This window comes from Geotrypetes seraphini, chromosome 5 (genome assembly GCF_902459505.1).
Source record: "Geotrypetes seraphini chromosome 5, aGeoSer1.1, whole genome shotgun sequence".
Lineage (NCBI taxonomy): Eukaryota > Metazoa > Chordata > Amphibia > Gymnophiona > Dermophiidae > Geotrypetes > Geotrypetes seraphini.
In genome coordinates this window covers 130,945,798-130,965,073 of record NC_047088.1, presented here as the reverse complement: position 1 = coordinate 130,965,073, position 19,276 = coordinate 130,945,798, and the positions used below count along the sequence as shown (strand labels likewise).

Below are 19,276 nucleotides of genomic sequence, written 5' to 3'. Positions count from 1 at the left end.
TTTCCTTAAATGCCTCGGATGATAACTCTCATATCTCAAAAGTTTATTACGATCTGTCGATTTTCTGAAAATGGTGGTATTGAACTTGCCATTACTCAAAGATATATTGATATCCAAAAAGGACAATGGTTGGGTATCAAATTGAGCTGTAAACTTCAAGTTAGTATCTCCCTGGTTGATCCATGTCAAAAATGTAGAGAGCTCTGTTGCAGTGCCCACCCAAACTTCAAACACATTATCAATATAGCGTTTCCACCTTAGCAATTTAGTAAAATACTCAGAGGGGTAAAGATATTGCTCTTCGAATGCAGCCACATACAGGCACGCTACAGTGGGGGCCATATTGGCACCCATTGCAGTGCCCCTGGTTTGTAAAAAGAATGATTGATCGAATTGAAAGTAATATGCAGTAATATTCCCTTTAAGGAAGTATTTTCGATCTGCCCCTTTCTTTTTCAGTTTTGCTTATTTTTCAGTGCCGGGTGTTGATCATTTTACGTCCTTCCATCTTTTATGCATTTGGTCCCTTTAAATTCTTGTTAGCGAACAATTGGGATTTCCCTTGTTGAACGTAGTGATGCCATTGACGCTCCCATGTGACTGTTTGCGTGGTGATGCTATAGTTTTAAAAAGAACAGCTTGTCGGCATCTCTTTAGCTGTTGGATTTCTAGGAAGAAGTAAAACTTAATGGTGAGAATGCAATATTTTTGACATTACATGGTGAGTCTCTTCTCTTTTGAAGCTAGGATCGATTTGTATTTCGTTAATACGCACGGTTTTAATTGATGTTGAAATAAAGTAACACAATTTTTAAATGTTTATTTCAGAGACTTCATTACCTAAAGTTTGAGGTGGTGTAGCAGAGCAATGTCGGTTCCCTGAAGCAGTACCGAAACGTGTCACGTCGGAACCAGTAAATTTTGAAAGCTAAGTTTTTCTATCTTAAGCCATCAATACAAGATGTTAAGCTTATAGCCTGTTTGACCATTATAAATTCAATAGTGACTATTGCTATCATTCTGACACTGTATTGAACAATGCGATGATTGGGTGGTGAGGTGGCACATTCGCCTTCATGTCTCTGAGCATAAGCTTCAATAACAGTTAAATAAGATTTGTTGAAATTTTTCTGTTAAGGTACATAGAGTGACTATTCAATAATAGTTGACATATCCTTTTTTAGTCACTCAACATTTGTACTTTCTTTATTTTTGACGAAGTAACTTAAACAGCACACAAAGAACCTTAAATTCAACCCGCATGCCAACAGGTAGCCAATGAAGCTCTTGGAATAATCAGACTAATGTGATCAAATTTCAAGGCATGAACAAAAAGGCGTGCAGCAGCATTTTGTGCCAACTGCAATGCACGCAAAACAAATTTAGGCAGACCCAAATAAATGGAATTACAGTAGACAACAAAGGTGTAATCATCAATGTGATAATTAAAAACGAATCCTCATTTAATTTAATGATGAATAGCTTTTGGACTATAATGTATCTTAAAAAGAAAACTGTCTTTAGACAGATTTTCCTTTAAAAAAAAACCCCAAAAAAATTTATTAAAATCTGAATTAAATCCAATTTAAATTTTAAAAATCTGATTTTTTTTTAATTAAAAAAATATTGATTTGTATCTACCTTGCTTTTCTTAGTTTGTTTTTTTTAAAACCCTTTTCCTCATTTTATCATAGCTGCCACTTTGAAAGTTAAATGCTGTTGCAATAAATGTCTTTAGTTTCTAGTTATCATTCTTGCCAAGTGGCCCAAAAACTATTGTTTCTCAGTAAGTATGCATTCCAAGAAAGTCTGGATTTAAAATAAATTATCTTCTTTTTGATTCCTGAACTAGCTGCTCCATGAAGCATTCATTTATTCCATTTAAAACTTTACCTCTCTAGCATTTCCTGATATGAAATTTATCCTGTCAGTATTGCGGTAATTGGCCTGTGATTATACTAAAAAGACTGCTTTGGTGTTTTGTTTAATTAAATCAGTATATGAAATGTTACTTTTTACAAAATTGCACAAGAGGTTTTTTAGTGCTTGCCAGCACGCTGAATGCTTTGTGCTGCTCCGACAGTCCTAGAGTTCATATGAGCATCAGAGAAGTACAGAGTATTCAGCACACCAGTTGGTGCTAAAAACCTCTTGCATGGTTTTGTAAAAAGTAGGGGGGGTAGTAGAGTCAGATCTGTTTTTTTCCATTTTTTCACAATGTTGTGAATGTATATATACAGTGGAACATTGGTTTATGAGCATAATTCGTTCCAGAAGCATGCTCACAAACCAAAATACTCATATATCAAAGCGAGTTTCCCCATAGGAAATAATGGAAACTTGCTTTGATACGTTCTCACTCCCCCACCCCCCCCTTGCGAACCATCACCCCCCGCCCGAGCAACTTTAACTCACCCCCCGTCTGGCACCGGCACGCAGCCCACAGGATTCTCCGAGAATCTCGGCGAGAGGGAGAATTAGAAGGGCTTGAGCATGCGCAGATGCATGCTCAAAGCTGGCAGAGGCAGGAAGAAGATCTTCAAGCAGCACTGGCACGTCCTGAGTTAAAGTTGGTCGGGTGGGGGGTGCCTGTTCTCGCAGGGAGGGAGTGCCGATACGAGCGGGGGGGGGGGGGGAGGAGCGATGCCGGTTTTCGGGGTAGGTGCTCGCAAATCGAGTCAACACTCATTTTGCGAGACAAGTTTTGCTCGTCTTGCAAAACACTCGCAAACCAGGTTACTCGCAAACCGAGGTTTGACTGTATTCGAAAACAGTTGGGTATCACTATGATCTACACTTATCAGCAGATTATTTTTGATGATCCTTGAGTGAGTCTCTTGTTCCTTGTATTTCTTTGGAGAATTGAATCACCCTGTATTATAGTGCTGTCAAATTTGATAACTTCTCTGTTAACATTTCATCATCTGTTTCTTTTGGCCTTTTAGTCCTACTAGTATTATCTTTGCCTTCACCCCAGGCGTCCTATAGGGTTAAAACAGTTCTAAATCCTGTGACCAGATCTTCTCCAGGTCCTCCCTGGACTCTATGGTCTTCGAGCTCTTCCAGGTCCTTTCCTGACCCTCACTTGGCTCACCAGGTCTTTCTGCAGCTCCCAGTGCCATCACCGGTCTCTCCGCTGGTTGCCAACAGCCCTGCCAGTCCCTTCGGCCAATGTTCTCCTGGGTCTTATCAGGCTGCTTCCTGGGCCCTTTTGAGAGCTTCCAGTGCATTCACTGGTCCCTCTGCTGGTTGCTTGCAAGACCCCCTCAGCCTTGGACCTTTACCCTTTTGGCTCTTCCTGTGGGCCACTGCCAGTCCCTACACTCCCCAGCCTTTTGAGTCTCTCACTCCATGGAAACTTCACCTGCTTTCTTCTGCTCAGGCTTCCTCCACTAGTCAGTGACAGGAACTCCACCCTGTCACAATAATATAGCAATAAAAAACTTTATTCTGCTAGCACTGTCCCACAGCTACAACTAGCTTTAAATTTTCATAAAAATTAAAGGTAGCATGGAAATATGATTGAGATGTTTAAATAGAAACGTGTATTTTTTGTTTTCTTAGATGAAGGTTATTACCAAGCTGGGAAATTTCAGTTTGAAATTGAAGTTCCTGATGCTTACAACATGGTGGTAAGTATTTTTACTATTTGTATATTGGATATTAGATGCATGCTACTCTATCAGACACACAAAATGGACAGTCCCTGAGATTTAGAGCTTTCAGTTAGGTTGGCAAAGCATGTACAAGACCTACAAGAGTCTTTGAGTTAAGATATGCTATATCTGAAAAGATTAAAAATAGATGAGGTTAAATTGAGGAGGGACAACTTTCACTGAGCATTAACATATGTGATACAAAGGTCTGGAAATGTTTCAGTGAGAACTTTGGCAATGTAAAGTGTTAGTAATCATGCTTTCTTATGTAATTGAATCTATAGGCCTAGGGCAGGGGTAGGCAATTCCAGTCCTCGAGAGCTGGAGCCAGGTCAGGTTTTCAGGATATCCACAATGAATATGTACGAGATGGATTTGCATGCACTGCCTCCTTGAGATGCAAATCTATCTCATGCATATTTATTGTGGATATCCTGAAAACCTGACCTGACTCCGGCTCTCAAGGACCGAAATTGCCAATCCCTGGCTTAGGGTATCAATCCCAGTTTTCTCTTAAATAAACAGAGAAATACCCTCTCCTATTTAGAGCAGTGGTTCCTAACCCTGTCCTGGAGGACCACCAGCCAATCAGGTTTTTGGGATAACCATAATGAATATGCATGAGAGAGATTTGCATATAATGGAGGTGACAGACATGCAAATCTGCTCCATGCATATTCATTAGGGCTATCCTGAAAATCTGGCTGGCTGGTGGTCCTCTAGGACAGGGTTGGGAACCACTGATTTAGAGCACCGGTTGATTAATTTACTTGCGCTGGAAAAATTGAAGAGGTGAAATATTTTTGTTGCATTTGAGTTAGGTAAGAGAGGAGGGAACTTAGCACATATTTGGGAAAGCTGTTCTATGCATTTTGGATAGAAAGGTGAAAGGGGCAAAGTTGAGGTATGTCAATTAAGGAAAATAAAATGAGCAGTTTGCTTGAGTAACTATGTTTGACAAGAGATGGGCTTTAGGGAGTGAAAATGAATAGATATTAAGGGTATGTACAGTGAATGTGAATCTGCTCAGACAAATGGTGACAGAACCCACGAGGGAAAAAGCGATACTAGATCTGGTCCTCACAAATGGAGAAAGTATCTTTAATGTTCAAATGGGTACCCACCTGGGAAATAGCGATCATCGCTTTGTCCACCTTCAGTTTTTCAAGTTGGTCATAAACACTTTCCTCTGTGAACGGTGCAGAATCTACTCCATTTTCCCGTGTACTTTTGCCAGACAATCTCGGTCCTTCTCCAGGATTTTCTTCGGTGAAAACAGAGCAGAAGAATCTGTTTAGCACTTTTGCTTTTTCCTCATCACTCTCCACATATTGGTTCCTAGCATCTTTTAGTTTAGCCATTCCATTTTTCATCTTCCTCCTTTCACTGATGTATCTGAAAAAATTTTCGTCTCCCTTTTTTACATTTTTAGGCATTTGCTCTTCCGCCTGTGCTTTCACAAATTGCAAGGGCCAAGGGCAAAAAAGAAATTGGCCAACAGGACTAACAGAGAACAACGGAATCCAGAGGGACAACCGAAAATGGGGAAACAGGCTGAGGACGAAACAGACACACCACAGGAGGAGGATGACCGAGACGAGGCTTGGGGACTGGCAACTCACGAGGGGGTCGCCAGGAGTGCCAAACCACGAGGAAAGCCAGCAAGAAAGGCGAACAACCGGGACTTACATTGCCTATACACAAATGCTAGGAGCCTAGGGGCTAAAATGGGAGAGCTGGAAATCTTAGCCAACAAAAAAGGCCTAGACATAATTGGAGTCACAGAAACGTGGTGGACTGATGACAACAAATGGGATGTGGCTTTACCAGGATTCAAACTCTACAGGAGAGATAGGTCACACAAAAAGGGTGGAGGAATAGCGCTATATATAAAAGATTCCATACCTTCAACCAGGATGGAAACAACTGTAAGGGCGGATGACTTGGAATCATTATGGGTTAAGCTACCAGGAGGAACTGGAGCAGACATAAAATTGGGTCTGTACTATCGCCCACCTGGACAAACGGAAGAAATTGACCAGGATCTGGAGGCTGAACTGAGGCAGGTATGCAAAAGCGGAAGGGTGGTGGTGATGGGGGACTTCAACTACCCGGGAATAGACTGGAGTATTGGGCACTCAAACTGCATGAGGGAGACCAAATTCCTGGAGGTCACGAGGGACTGTTTTATGGAACAGCTGGTCACGGAACCAACACGGGGTGATGCCACTCTTGACCTAATCCTCAACGGACTAGGTGGACCCGCTAAGGAGGTGGCGGTGCTAGCCCCACTAGGAAACAGCGATCACAACACGATCCAGTACAGGCTAGAAATTGGACCATCAAAGGTGAAAAGAACTACGACGTCGGCACTCAACTTCAAGAAAGGGAACTATGAAGCCATGAGGAAAATGGTGGGACAGAAACTCAAAAACAACGCAAAGAAGATGGAGTCCGTAGAAAAAGCCTGGACCCTACTCAAGGGCACAGTGCACGGAGCACAGAACCTGTGCGTTCCCAGGTTCAGGAAAGGGTGCAAAAAAAATAGAACAAAAAACCCAGTGTGGATAACAAATGCAGTGAAAAAGGCGATAAGTGATAAGAAAGCATCATTCAAAAAATGGAAAAAAGACAAAACAGAGGACAACCAAAAGGAGCATAAAATACACCAAAAAGAGTGTCACCGAGTGGTTAGAAAAGCAAAAAGAGAATATGAAGAGAGACTGGCGGGGGAAGCAACAAACTTCAAATCTTTCTTCAGGTACGTTAAGGGGAAGCAACCAGCGAGGGAGGAAGTGGGACCCTTGGATGATGGGGACAGAAAGGGAGTAGTAAAAGAGGAAAAAGAGATAGCCGACAGGTTAAATGAGTTTTTTACGTCAGTTTTCACGAGGGAGGACACAACCAACATTCCGGAACCCGAGGAGATTGTAAAAGGAGAGCAGGATGAAAATCTGGTCCAACTAGAGGTGAGCAAGGAGGATATCCTCAGGCAGATAGACAGGCTAAGGAGCGACAAATCACCAGGTCCGGACGGCATTCACCCAAGGGTACTCAAGGAACTAAGAAATGAAATAGCTGAGACACTTCGACAAATATGCAACCTATCCTTACAAACTGGTGAGATTCCGGAGGACTGGAAAATAGCAAATGTCACGCCCATCTTCAAAAAAGGCTCAAGGGGAGACCCAGGAAACTACAGGCCGGTGAGCTTGACCTCGGTCCCGGGGAAGATGATGGAAGCGCTGATTAAAGACAGCATCTGGGAACACATCGAAAAAAATGGGCAGCTAAAGTCGAGCCAGCATGGCTTCTGCAAGGTCAGGTCATGCCTCACAAACTTATTATACTTCTTTGAGGGGGTAACAAGCCAGGTGGATAAAGGGGAATCCATAGACATCATTTACCTTGACTTCTAAAAAGCCTTCAACAAGGTGCCACATGAAAGACTGCTACGGAAGCTATGGAACCACGGGGTACAAGGGGAGGTCAAAAACTGGATGGATCAAAAACTGGCTGGCGGACAGGAAACAGAGGGTTGGAGTAAAGGGCCATTACTCAGACTGGCAATGGGTCACGGGCGGAGTTCCGCAGGGGTCGGTACTGGGACCGCTCCTGTTCAATATATTCATTAACGACCTGGAGGCAAGAACAAAATGTGAGGTTATCAAATTTGCGGATGACACCAAGCTATATAGCAGGGTAAATAACATGGAGGACTGCGAAGATCTCCAAAAGGATCTGACAACACTAGAACAATGGGCCAAAAAGTGGCAAATGAGCTTCAACATAGGGAAATGCAAGGCCATGCATATAGGGAAAAAGAACCCGTTGTTCACTTACAAAATGGGGGGATCACCGCTAGGGGTGAGCAACCTTGAAAGAGACCTGGGAGTAATAGTGGACACAACATTAAAGGCATCGGAGCAGTGCACCTCAGCCTCAAGGAAAGCAAACAAAATGTTGGGTATCATTAAAAAGGGTATCACGACCAGGACGAAGGAAGTCATTCTGCCACTGTATCGCGCAATGGTGCGACCGCACCTGGAGTACTGTGTTCAGTACTGGTCACCGTACCTCAAGAAGGACATGGCAGTACTTGAGAAAGTCCAGAGAAGAGCAACTAAACTAATAAAGGACATGGAGGATCTCTCATATACTGACAGACTGAAAAGGCTGGGGCTCTTCTCCCTGGAAAAGTGGAGACTTAGAGGAGACATGATAGAAACCTTCAAGATCATGAAAGGTATAGAAAAAATAGACAGGGACAGATTTTTCAAATTAAGGGGGACCACAAGTACAAGGGGGCACTCAGAGAAATTGAAAGGGGAGAGGTTTAGAACAAATGCCAGGAAGTTCTTCTTCACACAGAGGGTGGTTGATACATGGGATGCGCTGCCGGAGGATGTGATAAGCAGGAGCACGCTACAGGGCTTCAAAGAAGCCTTGGATAGGTACTTGGAGGACAAAGGGATAGAAGGGTATAGATAAGAATAGAGGTAGATTATAGGGATAGGTTTAAATGGTAAGCTATAAAAATAGTCAGGGACCACTGCTCAGGCAATGGGCCTGATGGGCCGCCTCGGGTGCAGACCGCTGGGCGGGATGGACCTATGGTCTGCCTCAGCAGAGGCAGCTCTTATGTTCTTATGTTTATGTTCTTATCTCCCTCTTGGCTTCTTTCAGTTTCACCCAGTAGTCCTTTCTGTACTCTTCTTGGTTTTTCTTATAATTCAGGAACGCCAACTCTTTTGCCTTTATTTTCTCCACCACTAGTTTGGAGAACCATGTTGGTTTCCTTTTTCTCTTGTTTTTATATATTTTCTTCACATAAAGTTCTGTAGCCATTTTTTATAGCTCCTTTCAGCTTAGACCACTGTTTTTCCACTTCTCTTATGTCCTCCCATCCTAACAGCTCTTTCTTCAGGTACTCTCCCATTGCATTAAAGTCTGTACATTTGAAATCTAGGACTTTTAGTATCATGTGGCTGCCCTCCACTTTAGCCATTATATCAAACAAAACCATTTGATGATCACTACTTCCCAGGTGAGCACCCACTCATACATTAGATGTACTCTCTCCATTTGTGAGGACTAGATCTAATATCGCTTTTTCTCTTGTGGGTTCCGTCACCATTTGTCTGAGCAGAGCCTCTTGAAAGGCATCCACAATCTCCCTACATCTTTCCAGGTTGAAATCTCCCAGCAGCAGCACCTCCTCTTTCTTTCCAAACTTTTGGATATCCACAATCAGATCTTTATCAATTTGCTGTGGAGGTCTGTAGACTACACCAACGTAGATAGAAGTTCCATCTTCTCATTTCAGAGTGATCCATATCGCTTCTTCCTCTCCCCGGTCCCTTGCATTTCAGTCGCTTGGATATCAATCCATACATAGAGAGCTACTCCTCCACTTTTTTGACCATCTCTGTCCTTTCTAAAAAGATTATATCCCGGTATGTCTGCATCCCATCCATGGAATTCACTGAACCATGTCTCTGTGATAGCAACAATATCCAGGTCTCCCTCTAACATCAGGGCTTGCAGATCATGAACTTTATTGCTTAGACTGGGAATATTTGTGGTCATCACTTTCCAACTATTTTTCAGCGGTAATGTTTTTTGTATAGTTTTATTGTTTCGTTTCACTTCCCATTGCAACGCTAAGAAGTGAGTTGCTAATATTGTTTGTGTTACAATCTTTACTACCATCACATCTTGTCTTTTGCTGGGGGTGGTCTGTATAATTATCCTTCATATATACATCACCCCCACATTCTAGTTTAAATGCCTAGAAACATATTGTCTAAATTTCTCTGCAAGGATTCTTTTTCCTGCTGTAGTAATATGTAGCCCATCAGTACAATATAGTTTCTTGTCCTTCCATGTACTTCCCTGTCCTCCTATGTACCTAAAGCCTTCTTGATGACACCAGGCTTTGAACCACCAATTGAAGTCCTCTGTGTTTTTAACTCTTTGCTCTCCCTTTCCATATGCTGGCAGTACTTTGGAAAAAGCTACAGTTTTTACAAAAGGTTTCAAGTCTTCACCAAGCTCCCAACAGGCTTTCTGAACTGCAAGTGTGGAGTTGTTGGCTAGGTCATTTTTTCCCAAATGGATATCAACATCAGCTTAAGACTTTTTAGTTTCTTCCTTAATTATAGACAGTATATGTTGGGTAATTCTAGTAGCCAAGGATCCTAGGGAGACACTTCATTATTTTAGGCTCTTTGTCTTGTGTTTCAATGTTAGTGCCTCTGATGATAGAATCCCCTAAAAGCAATAATTTATTAGCTTGAGATTTCTTACTCTTTCTTTGTGAGTGCTTTTCTTGATAAGTTGCCTTCACTGGATCCAGTTCGATTTTAGTTATTTCTTGAGCACTGCACTGCTCTAATGGAGCAAAGGAATTCTGTAGGTGCAATTGTAAGGGTGTATGTTTCCGTATCACGTGTCGCAGTCTGCCTGACCCTACTGTGATCCATTTATTTATAGATTTCATTACTCTTTGAGGAAGTGGTGGTAAATTAGTATGATTCTGTGGAGTGATGGAAGTTGCTTTGATTGCATTCAATTCCTGCTTAAGATTTCTGAGTGCCTCCTTAATACTAGAAAGCTGAAGACAAATGGGGCAAGCCCTAAGTGTCCACATGGTGTGCCTTTGAACTAAAGCGCCAAAGTGATTGCACTGAATAAAGGTCATCTTGATTGGATGGTATAGGAAGTGACTGATATATAGACAAGAACAATGCTTATCATTGATAATCCAGGGGTGGATGGAACTATTTGTCCTTAATTTAGCAGGTAACCAAGCAAATGAGAATTAGGTATTTAAGTAGTGTAAGCCCAGGGGTGGGTGGGCAGAGGGGAGGGTGGGAGGGCCTAGTCAACCAGAGATCTGTGAGCTGTGTTGGCAATGAAACCTATCTTCAATGCAATTTTCTATTAAAAACACTGTAATAGAGCCTGCCTACAGATGTACATATTCCAAGTTCCTGTCCAATGAACCAGCTGCAAAACTTAATCTGTTACTTATCCAAGTTTTGGCAATAAAAAATAAACCTTACAGAGCTTATCTAGAACCCAAGTTAGGAAAGTTTAGAAATAAAAAAATTTAGCAGTTCAAGAAAGACTCTTGTACCAGGGTTAGCCAGAAAAGGAAAGAAAAGCCTTTTTGGTTTTTTTTTTGAGGAATAGAGAGGTCTAAGTTAGAAAGCAGAACGGTATACCACAATTGGACATATAGAGAGTACAGCAGACAGATTAGAATATCAAAAGAGCACTTAACAGACTTGTGGTTCAGGTCTTCCAATGTCAGCACATGAATGAATTATTTTACATTAATGCTAGATCCCTAGCCAGCAAACTACAAATAGTGAACGACCTGATCTCTGACAATAACATCGGCCTTGCATTTTTCACTGAAACCTGGCTGAAAGAGGAGGATATCCCAGAACTCTCCCACCTCTGCCTCAAAGGATACAGTTATCTTCATGCCCCAAGACAAGCCAGAAGAGGTGGAGGTCTTGCTCTGATCTACAAAAACTCCTTTCACATTTCACTGATTGACTTGTCCACTCAACAGGACCTCGACTACATGATGTGTTCTATGGGATGAAACAACTTATTTAGCTCCATTGGCTTACTGCTCATCTACAGACCACCAGGACCATGGTAACAACCCAGGAAAAAAACTACAAGAAATCATCTCTAGCCTCACTTGCCAATACACAAGATTGATACTTCTAGGAGACATAAACATACCGCTAGAATCACCTGATGAGCCCCATGACTGCAGACTTTAAGAACTTCACTCAAGATTGCCACCTCATACTGAGCCAACCAAGCCCCACGCATATCAAAGGACATTTGCTTGACTTCATGTCTATCAACCCTCAGCATGTCACCTCCATGACCAAATGGTCACCAGTTCCTTGGTCTGACCATTATCTGCTTTCTTTCTCCATAAACCTCTACATGGGAAGCACTTCCTATAATCCCCCTAAGAAGCCAACACTCTCCAGAAGAAAAATAGACCACACACAGTTTTAGTCCACAGTCTCTACTCACCTAACAAAAAACATTGCACATACCATCAAAATGATCAACCATTGGAACATTGTCAAGCGCTTGGCTCCACAGCTTCTCTGCACAGCTGCACTCCATGAACCACAAAACCCCAAGCCTGATATACCGAAACTCTTAAAGCAGAAAAAGTCATGCCGTTAACTTGAATGACAATAGAAAAAGCACCAAACCTCACACCACATGGAAAACAGCAATCAATGCATAAATTCCATATAGCTGAAGCAAAAATAAAAAATTTTGCCACAAAAATAGAACATTAAACAACAAGATACTTTTCAACATGCACTCTCTAATGGTGTGACTGGAACTAGGTCTATCCATCACCTCATCTCAATTAAGCACACAAGATCTAGCATTTCTAGACAAAATAAAAAAGGTCTCCGAATATATAATCAAACCCAAAAATATCCCCCCCAAATACTGCTAGAGATACATAGAAAGAAACTCGGAAAAGCAGCAAAAGTCTAATAGGTTTTCAAGGGGAAAGTAACCTGTCCGAAACAGTACCTGAGCACATTTGACCTAATCAGTTAATCCATTAATTAAATTTGTGAAGTGGGGTGTCCTCAGTGTATAGGGTCAGCGATTGGAGAAGACCTCCAGCGCTCAACATGAAAGGCACAGATTGACCAACCCGTACCTGCACACCATCACTGGACCCCTCAAGTGTGCTTAAATTAAATGATAGTGCAAATAACAGAAAAGTGACAAAACTTCTTTATAAATCACACAGGCGCTGTAAACCTTCAGGAATCCCACCTGGAACCCCCCCTCCCAGCCAACTCCAGCAGATAATAAACTCAAACTTAGCTTATTGTTAATCCATGTTTCTGTAGTTACAGCAGGAAAGACAAATTAACTGTGCTTCATGGAGATCAAGTTGTCAGGTTCAACCAAGCCCGGTTTCGGAGACCAAACGTCCCTTCATCAGGATCCTATAATCAAGCTGAAGGCAAACAAATGACCAGCATCCAGAATGAAAAGCAGTTGGAACAAAAAGCTAGCTGAGAGGAGGGCGGAGCTAAACAGAACCGTAAGCATCTCCTGTTTTAAAACAGAGCAGGGAAACATCATGGCAATGAGAGCCAATCAAAAGGTTACCCAAATCACAGAATAGTATTCCACTTGACGCTGTCATTGAGTCCATAAGGCTGTACGGTGTTAAGGTGGAAGATCCAAAACTGTTCCTGTAGCTGAATACTGGCTACATTCTCCCCTATAATCACCGGGTATTTGTTCAGTAATAAACCAGGATAAATCGTAGAAGTCATGGTCATGCTCTATGCAATGGGGCACCATGGGAGCTGATAGGGTGCCTGTGTGATTTATAAAGAAGTTTTGTCACTTTTCTGTTATTTGCACTATTGAACTATCATTTAATTTAAGCACACTTGAAGGGTCCAGTGATGGTGTGCAGGTACGGGTTGGTCAATCTGCCTTTCATGTTGAGCGCTGGATGTCTTCTCCGATCGCTGACCTACACACTGAGGACACCCCGCTTCACAAATTTAATTAATAGATTGACTGATTAGGTCAAATGTGCTAAGGTGCTGTTTCGGACAGGATAGTTCCCCCTTGAAAACCCAAGAAAATATAAAACAAGTTACAAGTGTCGTCATACCTACTGACCACCACACACACAAGAAGGTCAAACATTGCCCAGCTGATCTTACCTAGACTGAATTTGACTCCCTAACAGCAGAGGTTGCCCCTAAAAAACTCTCCACACAAAGCTGTATCCTTGATACCCTTCCCTCCAAGCTACTAGCAAATCTACCCGAAGTAATTACTCATTGGCTAACAACACTTCTCAACTTTATCCTCTGCTCTGGCCACCTACTGCCTCAAATGGGTCACATAGCCCTGACCCCAAGACACAAACCACATCCAACTACAGACCAATTGCAGGAATTCCCATTCTAACTAAACTGACTGAAACCCTAGTCTGCAAACAACTCAATACATACATTGAACAACACTCCTGTTTCCACCCAACACAATATGGCTTCCGGGCCCATCACAGCACAGAGCTCCTATTCCTATTCCTAATGCTCATGGCCATTGCCAAATAAACTCTAAGCAAAGGACACCAAGCCATTCTTCTCCAGTTTAACATCTCTGCAGCCTTCGACTCTGTAGATCATGATCTTCTCCTGTTAAGACTCGCTGAAATTGGTATTGGAGAGGCCCAGTACTCAACCTGCTCCGCACCTTCCAAACCAACAGATTACATAGTATGGAAACACAATTCATGTTCCTGTGCCTGGAAATGGATCCCTTTATTGCCAGTCCTCTTCAACATATTCATTAGCTCTCTAGGTAACTACAACTTTGAAAGCGACAAACACCTCCTAACATACACAGACGATATCTTCCTTCTCATACAGTTAGACCCAGCCTTCACCAATATACCAGAAAAAAAATTGAAAACGGCAAAAGCAAAATATCTAACAGGGCCACCCACAACAAACTCAAACTAAACACATCCAAAATCAAACTGCTCTGGTTCCATTCACCACAACAAATCATTCCAAACTTGCTAAACCTACCCTTAGACACCAATATTCAAATACACGGAACCTTGAAAGTACTTGGTGTCATCCTAGACTCCACTCTCACCTATTCACCTCAAATATCCAATCTCAGAAAAAAAACAACAACCCTACAACAGTATGAAAAAACTGTGACTGATCAGGGTCTTCTAAGAGCAAAGATTTAGAAAGATACATCAAGCATTACAATTGTACCGAAAGAAATAGAAAAGACAGTTTATCTGCTTTAGAGAGTCCAGAGGAAAGAGAGAGAGAGAATGGGGAGTTCTAACTTCCCATATTATAAGTTTGAGGCTTGATCTAGAAATAGAATCTATTGAAATTAAGTACCCCTATCTTTTGTAAACTGTTTGAAACAATGGTGAATAAGGTGAGTGGGGTGTAAGAGACCTGGAGAAGAAAAAAAGGAGAAACAATCCCTCACAGCCTGTAGTCAAATGTAATTTCCAGTTCCACTCTGACAATGGTTTCCGATTACCCTAACTATCTGTGCTAGAACATGCAGCTGGGCTTGCTGTATATCTTAAGCTGTCCATCTTAAGCACTAGATATTAACATATCTTAGCTGTCTTTAGCACCTCTTTTCTGTACCAAGATCCTTTGTTACATTTAAGCACTGATGTAATTTAAGCATTCTGGGGCAATCTGAGGCTGTTTGCACTGACATGCCCTAAGGTCAGATATGAATGATATGATCTCCCATAGGCCTTTGCTAACATTGTTAAGGCCAGCAAGTTAAGGCTGGGCTGACACAAATTACCACACAACTACACAGACAGCAGCTAATACAAAACACTGCAATCAGGCTGATTTTTACACTTAAGAAAATATAGTGCGATATCTGACTATCTCCATAAGCTGCACTGGTTACCGATAGCACCCAGAATATACTTTAAAATATCCTGCATTCTGCATCAGCTATGCCACGTCAACTGAGCGGATGCAATAACTCATATCTTTTCCAAAGTCCCAATTGTCATCTGCCAGAATCTTCAGCACCTCCAAAATGATCCTCCCCTCACCAAAGGGGGTCAAATACAAATGCATATTCAACTCATTATTTATCTACGGTACATCACAACAAAAACCTAAAACAACCACCGCATGGACACAAGATTAGAAACCAGTTACCTGAGCTTTAGAATAAAACTGAAAATATTCCTCTACAGCAACCAACTTCCTACAGCATGACCCTTTAGTCTACCCAGGGTTATCCAGACTTTCTTTTTTTTTTTAAATTTTATTCATTTTAACAACATATTTTACAAGTATCCAACTTGTTCTGGTAATACAGAGAATAAGATATAAAAAAATACAAAGTAAAGGGAATAACAAATCCCATTATGTAATAAACGTTATCTCTTCCTTAGACCTCATAGACCTATGAGGGAACAAAAAAAGATAAGGAGATCTTATACTAAGAAATATATCCATAATAAAAAATAAGCTTAACGGGTTAGTCTTCCTCTGTCTTTCTTTCAATTATCCCTTCATTTCCTGGATTAGCTTCTTAGTATCCAGAAAGTCCTTAAGCTGTTCTGGAGCAAAAAAGACGTACTTTATACCAACATATTTAATTAAGCATTTACAGGGATAACTCAACAGAAAAGTAGCACCCAATGCTCTAACTTCCTTTCTCATATTCAGAAACAATTTCCTATGTTCTTGAGTAAATTTAGTCACATCTGGAAAAACCCAAATTCTCTGGCCTAAGAATACAGCTTGAGAAAACCGAAAATACATTCGCATTATGGAATTCAAATCTTGTTCAAATACAAATGATACAAAAAGGGTAGTGCGAGATTGAATTTCCAAGGATTTTTCCAACAGGTCAGATAAGTTACTTAAGTCAGGAATTTGTATATCTTCAACTTCAGAGGACTTTCCCATCTTTTTCTTATCTGGAAGGTAATAGATGCGGTTTATAGGTGGCAAAACTTCAGATGGCAATTTCAAAATCTCAGTCAAATATTTTTTAAACATCTCCCGGAGGAATCTCTATTGCTTTAGGAAAATTAAGAAACCGCAAATTTAACCTTCTGTTATAATTCTCAATCTGTTCAAATTTCCTTAAAGTATAAAGTTTATCCTTTGCCATATTCCCAGTTAATTGTTGAAGGGATGATACTTCTTTGTTAATTAAATCAATTTTTTCACTTGTGTCTTTCTTTACATGTTCTATAGATTTTGTTAAGTCGTCAATTTTACTCACAACCGTTGTAAATTCAGAAGAAGATTTCAATACAGCAGCTTCCAGTCTTTGTAGCATACACCAGATGCCATCCAGGGTTACCACCGTGGGAGGGGGAGAGAATATCTTTCCCTCTCCTTGAATAACTCGAAACTCAGCGGCTGGCAACAGTTCGGCTCTCTCTGCATGTGTCTGCAACAAGCCAACCGGGCTTGGAGACACTGAAGTCTGACGCTGGTCGCGGAGGAGGCAGGATAAACGGAGGAGACAAAGAAATATCAGGCCCAAAGGTTCCAGAGGCTCCTTCCTCTGAAGCCAAAGCAGGCTGCTCAACTCTGATAACAGATGGAGTGCTTGTTGTGAAAGAGTCCATCTTCAACTGTCCCGGCGTAGAGAGATTTGGCTGGACAGAAGCCTTCCTTTTCGTATGAGGCATAGTTAAGCAGGTATAGAACGCCGATACCCACAGGCAATTCTATAGAGGAAACAGGAAGGAAAAAGTACGACGCTCACAACAGCAACTAGCCCGCCGCCATCTTAGTTCCCCCTCCCCCCCCGGGTTATCCAGACTTTCACTGTTACAATCTTACCTCCATTAGGTCTCTTGCTAGCTCCTTGCTTGCTTTGCCCTTCTTAGAAACATGATGGCAGATAAAGACCAAGGAGATCACGTGATGCCGTAAGCAAAGGCAGTCCCATCCTGCCTGAGCTCCTGGGCCCCGAGTCCTATATTTGCAATTTCCCTGCAGTTCGGCACTTCTGAGGAACACAGACGCTTTTTTGTTATAGGGCTGGTGCAATAAAATGGCGCTGGGACAAAATTCAGAGGTGAGCCAGTTGTCCCCGAAAGCGCTCCGGGACATAACCCAGGCGGTCGTTTCGGCAATGCAGCCTAGCCTGGACAAGTTGTCCAAGCAATTGCAGCAGCTCGATGATACTCTTCGGGACACCGCCAGAGCTTGAAACACGTGCCTCTCATATAGAGGACACGCCGGGAGAACAAGTTCCAGCTATTCAGGCCTTATGGGATCTCACTCGAATTCAAGCAGAGAGACTGGAAGACTTGGAAAATAGATCCTGTAGGTCAAATTTGCAGTTCCTGGGGATCCCGGAGATGGTGACTGGCCCCTCCCTTGTGCAGACGCTGGAGAAGTGGCTGCGGGAGTGGTTTCCTTTGCGTGCGGATTTGGGCCCTATTCGCTTGGAACGGGCACACCGCCTGGATAGAGAGATAACCCGGGAAACGCGTCCGCGGATGATCATTGCCAAGTTACTCAATTATAACCACAAGGTTGAGATTTTGTGCCACTATAAACAACTTCGAGGAGGATTAAAGTTTGAAGACTCTGAGGTCCGTATTTTCCAAGACTACTCTGCGGCCTTATTGGAGAAAAGAAAAAATTTTTACCCGTTCTGTTCTACATTGGCGGAGAAAAAGCTGCGGTTTCTGTTCCTCTATCTGGCCCTTCTGCGTCTTCATCATCAGGGCCAATGGCACACCTTTGAATTTTCTGAAGATGCAGCATTGTATATTAACACTCATTTACTTCCACCACAGAATCCTTGCTTATTTTTCACTTTTTACTTTGTATATTAATATAAATTTTATCTGTTGCCCTTCCTATTGTTCTTTCCTTAAATGTTTTTACATTAATATTGATTGTAACCCTTTAATGATTTTTCCCTCGCCTTGAAATTATATGTATAAGTTAAACTATGTATAGCAAAGTTTGTATTTATTAGTTTTAATTCATTTTGAATATTGTTTGTTAGATTTGTCACCCTTATTTAATTATTTATGAAATTGTACATTGCCTAGAAAATGTGATAGGCGATTAATCAAATTTTTATAATAAACTTGGAAACTTGGAATAAACTTGATAGTGCTCTGGACTAGAATAGCTGTGGCCCACTCATTTTTCTGGTGATAGTTCCTTAGCATACTCTGATAAAGGGTCTGCTACACTGTTGGACTTCATGGAACTTTGTGTTTACCAGGTTTTGTAATTTCTATGCAGATTTATTGTTGCGATGTTCAGCTTTTTGATGTGGGGCTATTGCAGGACTATATGCACTGTTGATTTGATGGTTTGACTTGGGGTTCGGGAAGGCAACTTCCTGTGATTTCACACACCTGCAGGTCCACTCTGTTGAGCTCTGCAGATGTGTCCATTCCAGAGGGGGGGGGGAATGGAAAGAGGGGGAGGGGGCAGGGGTTTGGGAGGGCGGGAGTTGGAGAGGGTGAGCTACGGGAGGGAGATGTTTTCTTTTATATGGGATACATGTGAGCTTGTATGGGTTATATTGGACATTCTGGTATGTGAATGGGTGCCGCTCTGACTTGTATGTTCCTCCACCTTGGGTTAGGCTGGGAGCACAGGTAGGATTTTGGTGGATAGATTGGGTCAGCTTCATGTCTAGAATCTGTGACTTTTCATGGCTTTAGCCACCACTTTACGTATTGTTTCCTGGAAAGTTTGGGGAATTACTTCCCCTATTAAAAGAACGAAAATTTTGAATCAATTGAAACGTCATAAAGCTGATATTGTGTGTCTGCAGGAGACCCGTCTGACGGACAACGAACGTTCCAAATTAAAGAGATATTGGGTGGGTGAAGTTTTTGCAGCTTCTTCTCCACAGAAACGAGCGGGGGTAGCTATTTTATTTAAGAAATCCTTGCCACAGACGACCCGATTGATAAAACGGGACCCCCAGGGTCATAAGAACACAAGCATCGCCTCTGCCGAGTCAGACCACAGGTCCATCGTGCCCAGCAGTCCGCTCTCGCA

The 19,276-nt window shown here is 41.9% G+C and overlaps 1 protein-coding gene across 10 annotated transcripts in view; it reads left to right on the top strand.

Annotated features, from left to right (window-relative positions):
- The window catches only part of UBE2F (ubiquitin conjugating enzyme E2 F (putative)), a 625,415-nt gene that overhangs the window by 322,655 nt on the left and 283,484 nt on the right, over positions 1–19,276 (top strand). For all 10 annotated transcript variants that reach the window (XM_033944350.1, XM_033944352.1, XM_033944349.1 and 7 more), the window contains one exon: positions 3,565–3,632. In XM_033944350.1, the coding sequence (XP_033800241.1) occupies positions 3,565–3,632 (68 nt within the window). The remainder of the gene's footprint in view (positions 1–3,564; positions 3,633–19,276) is intronic.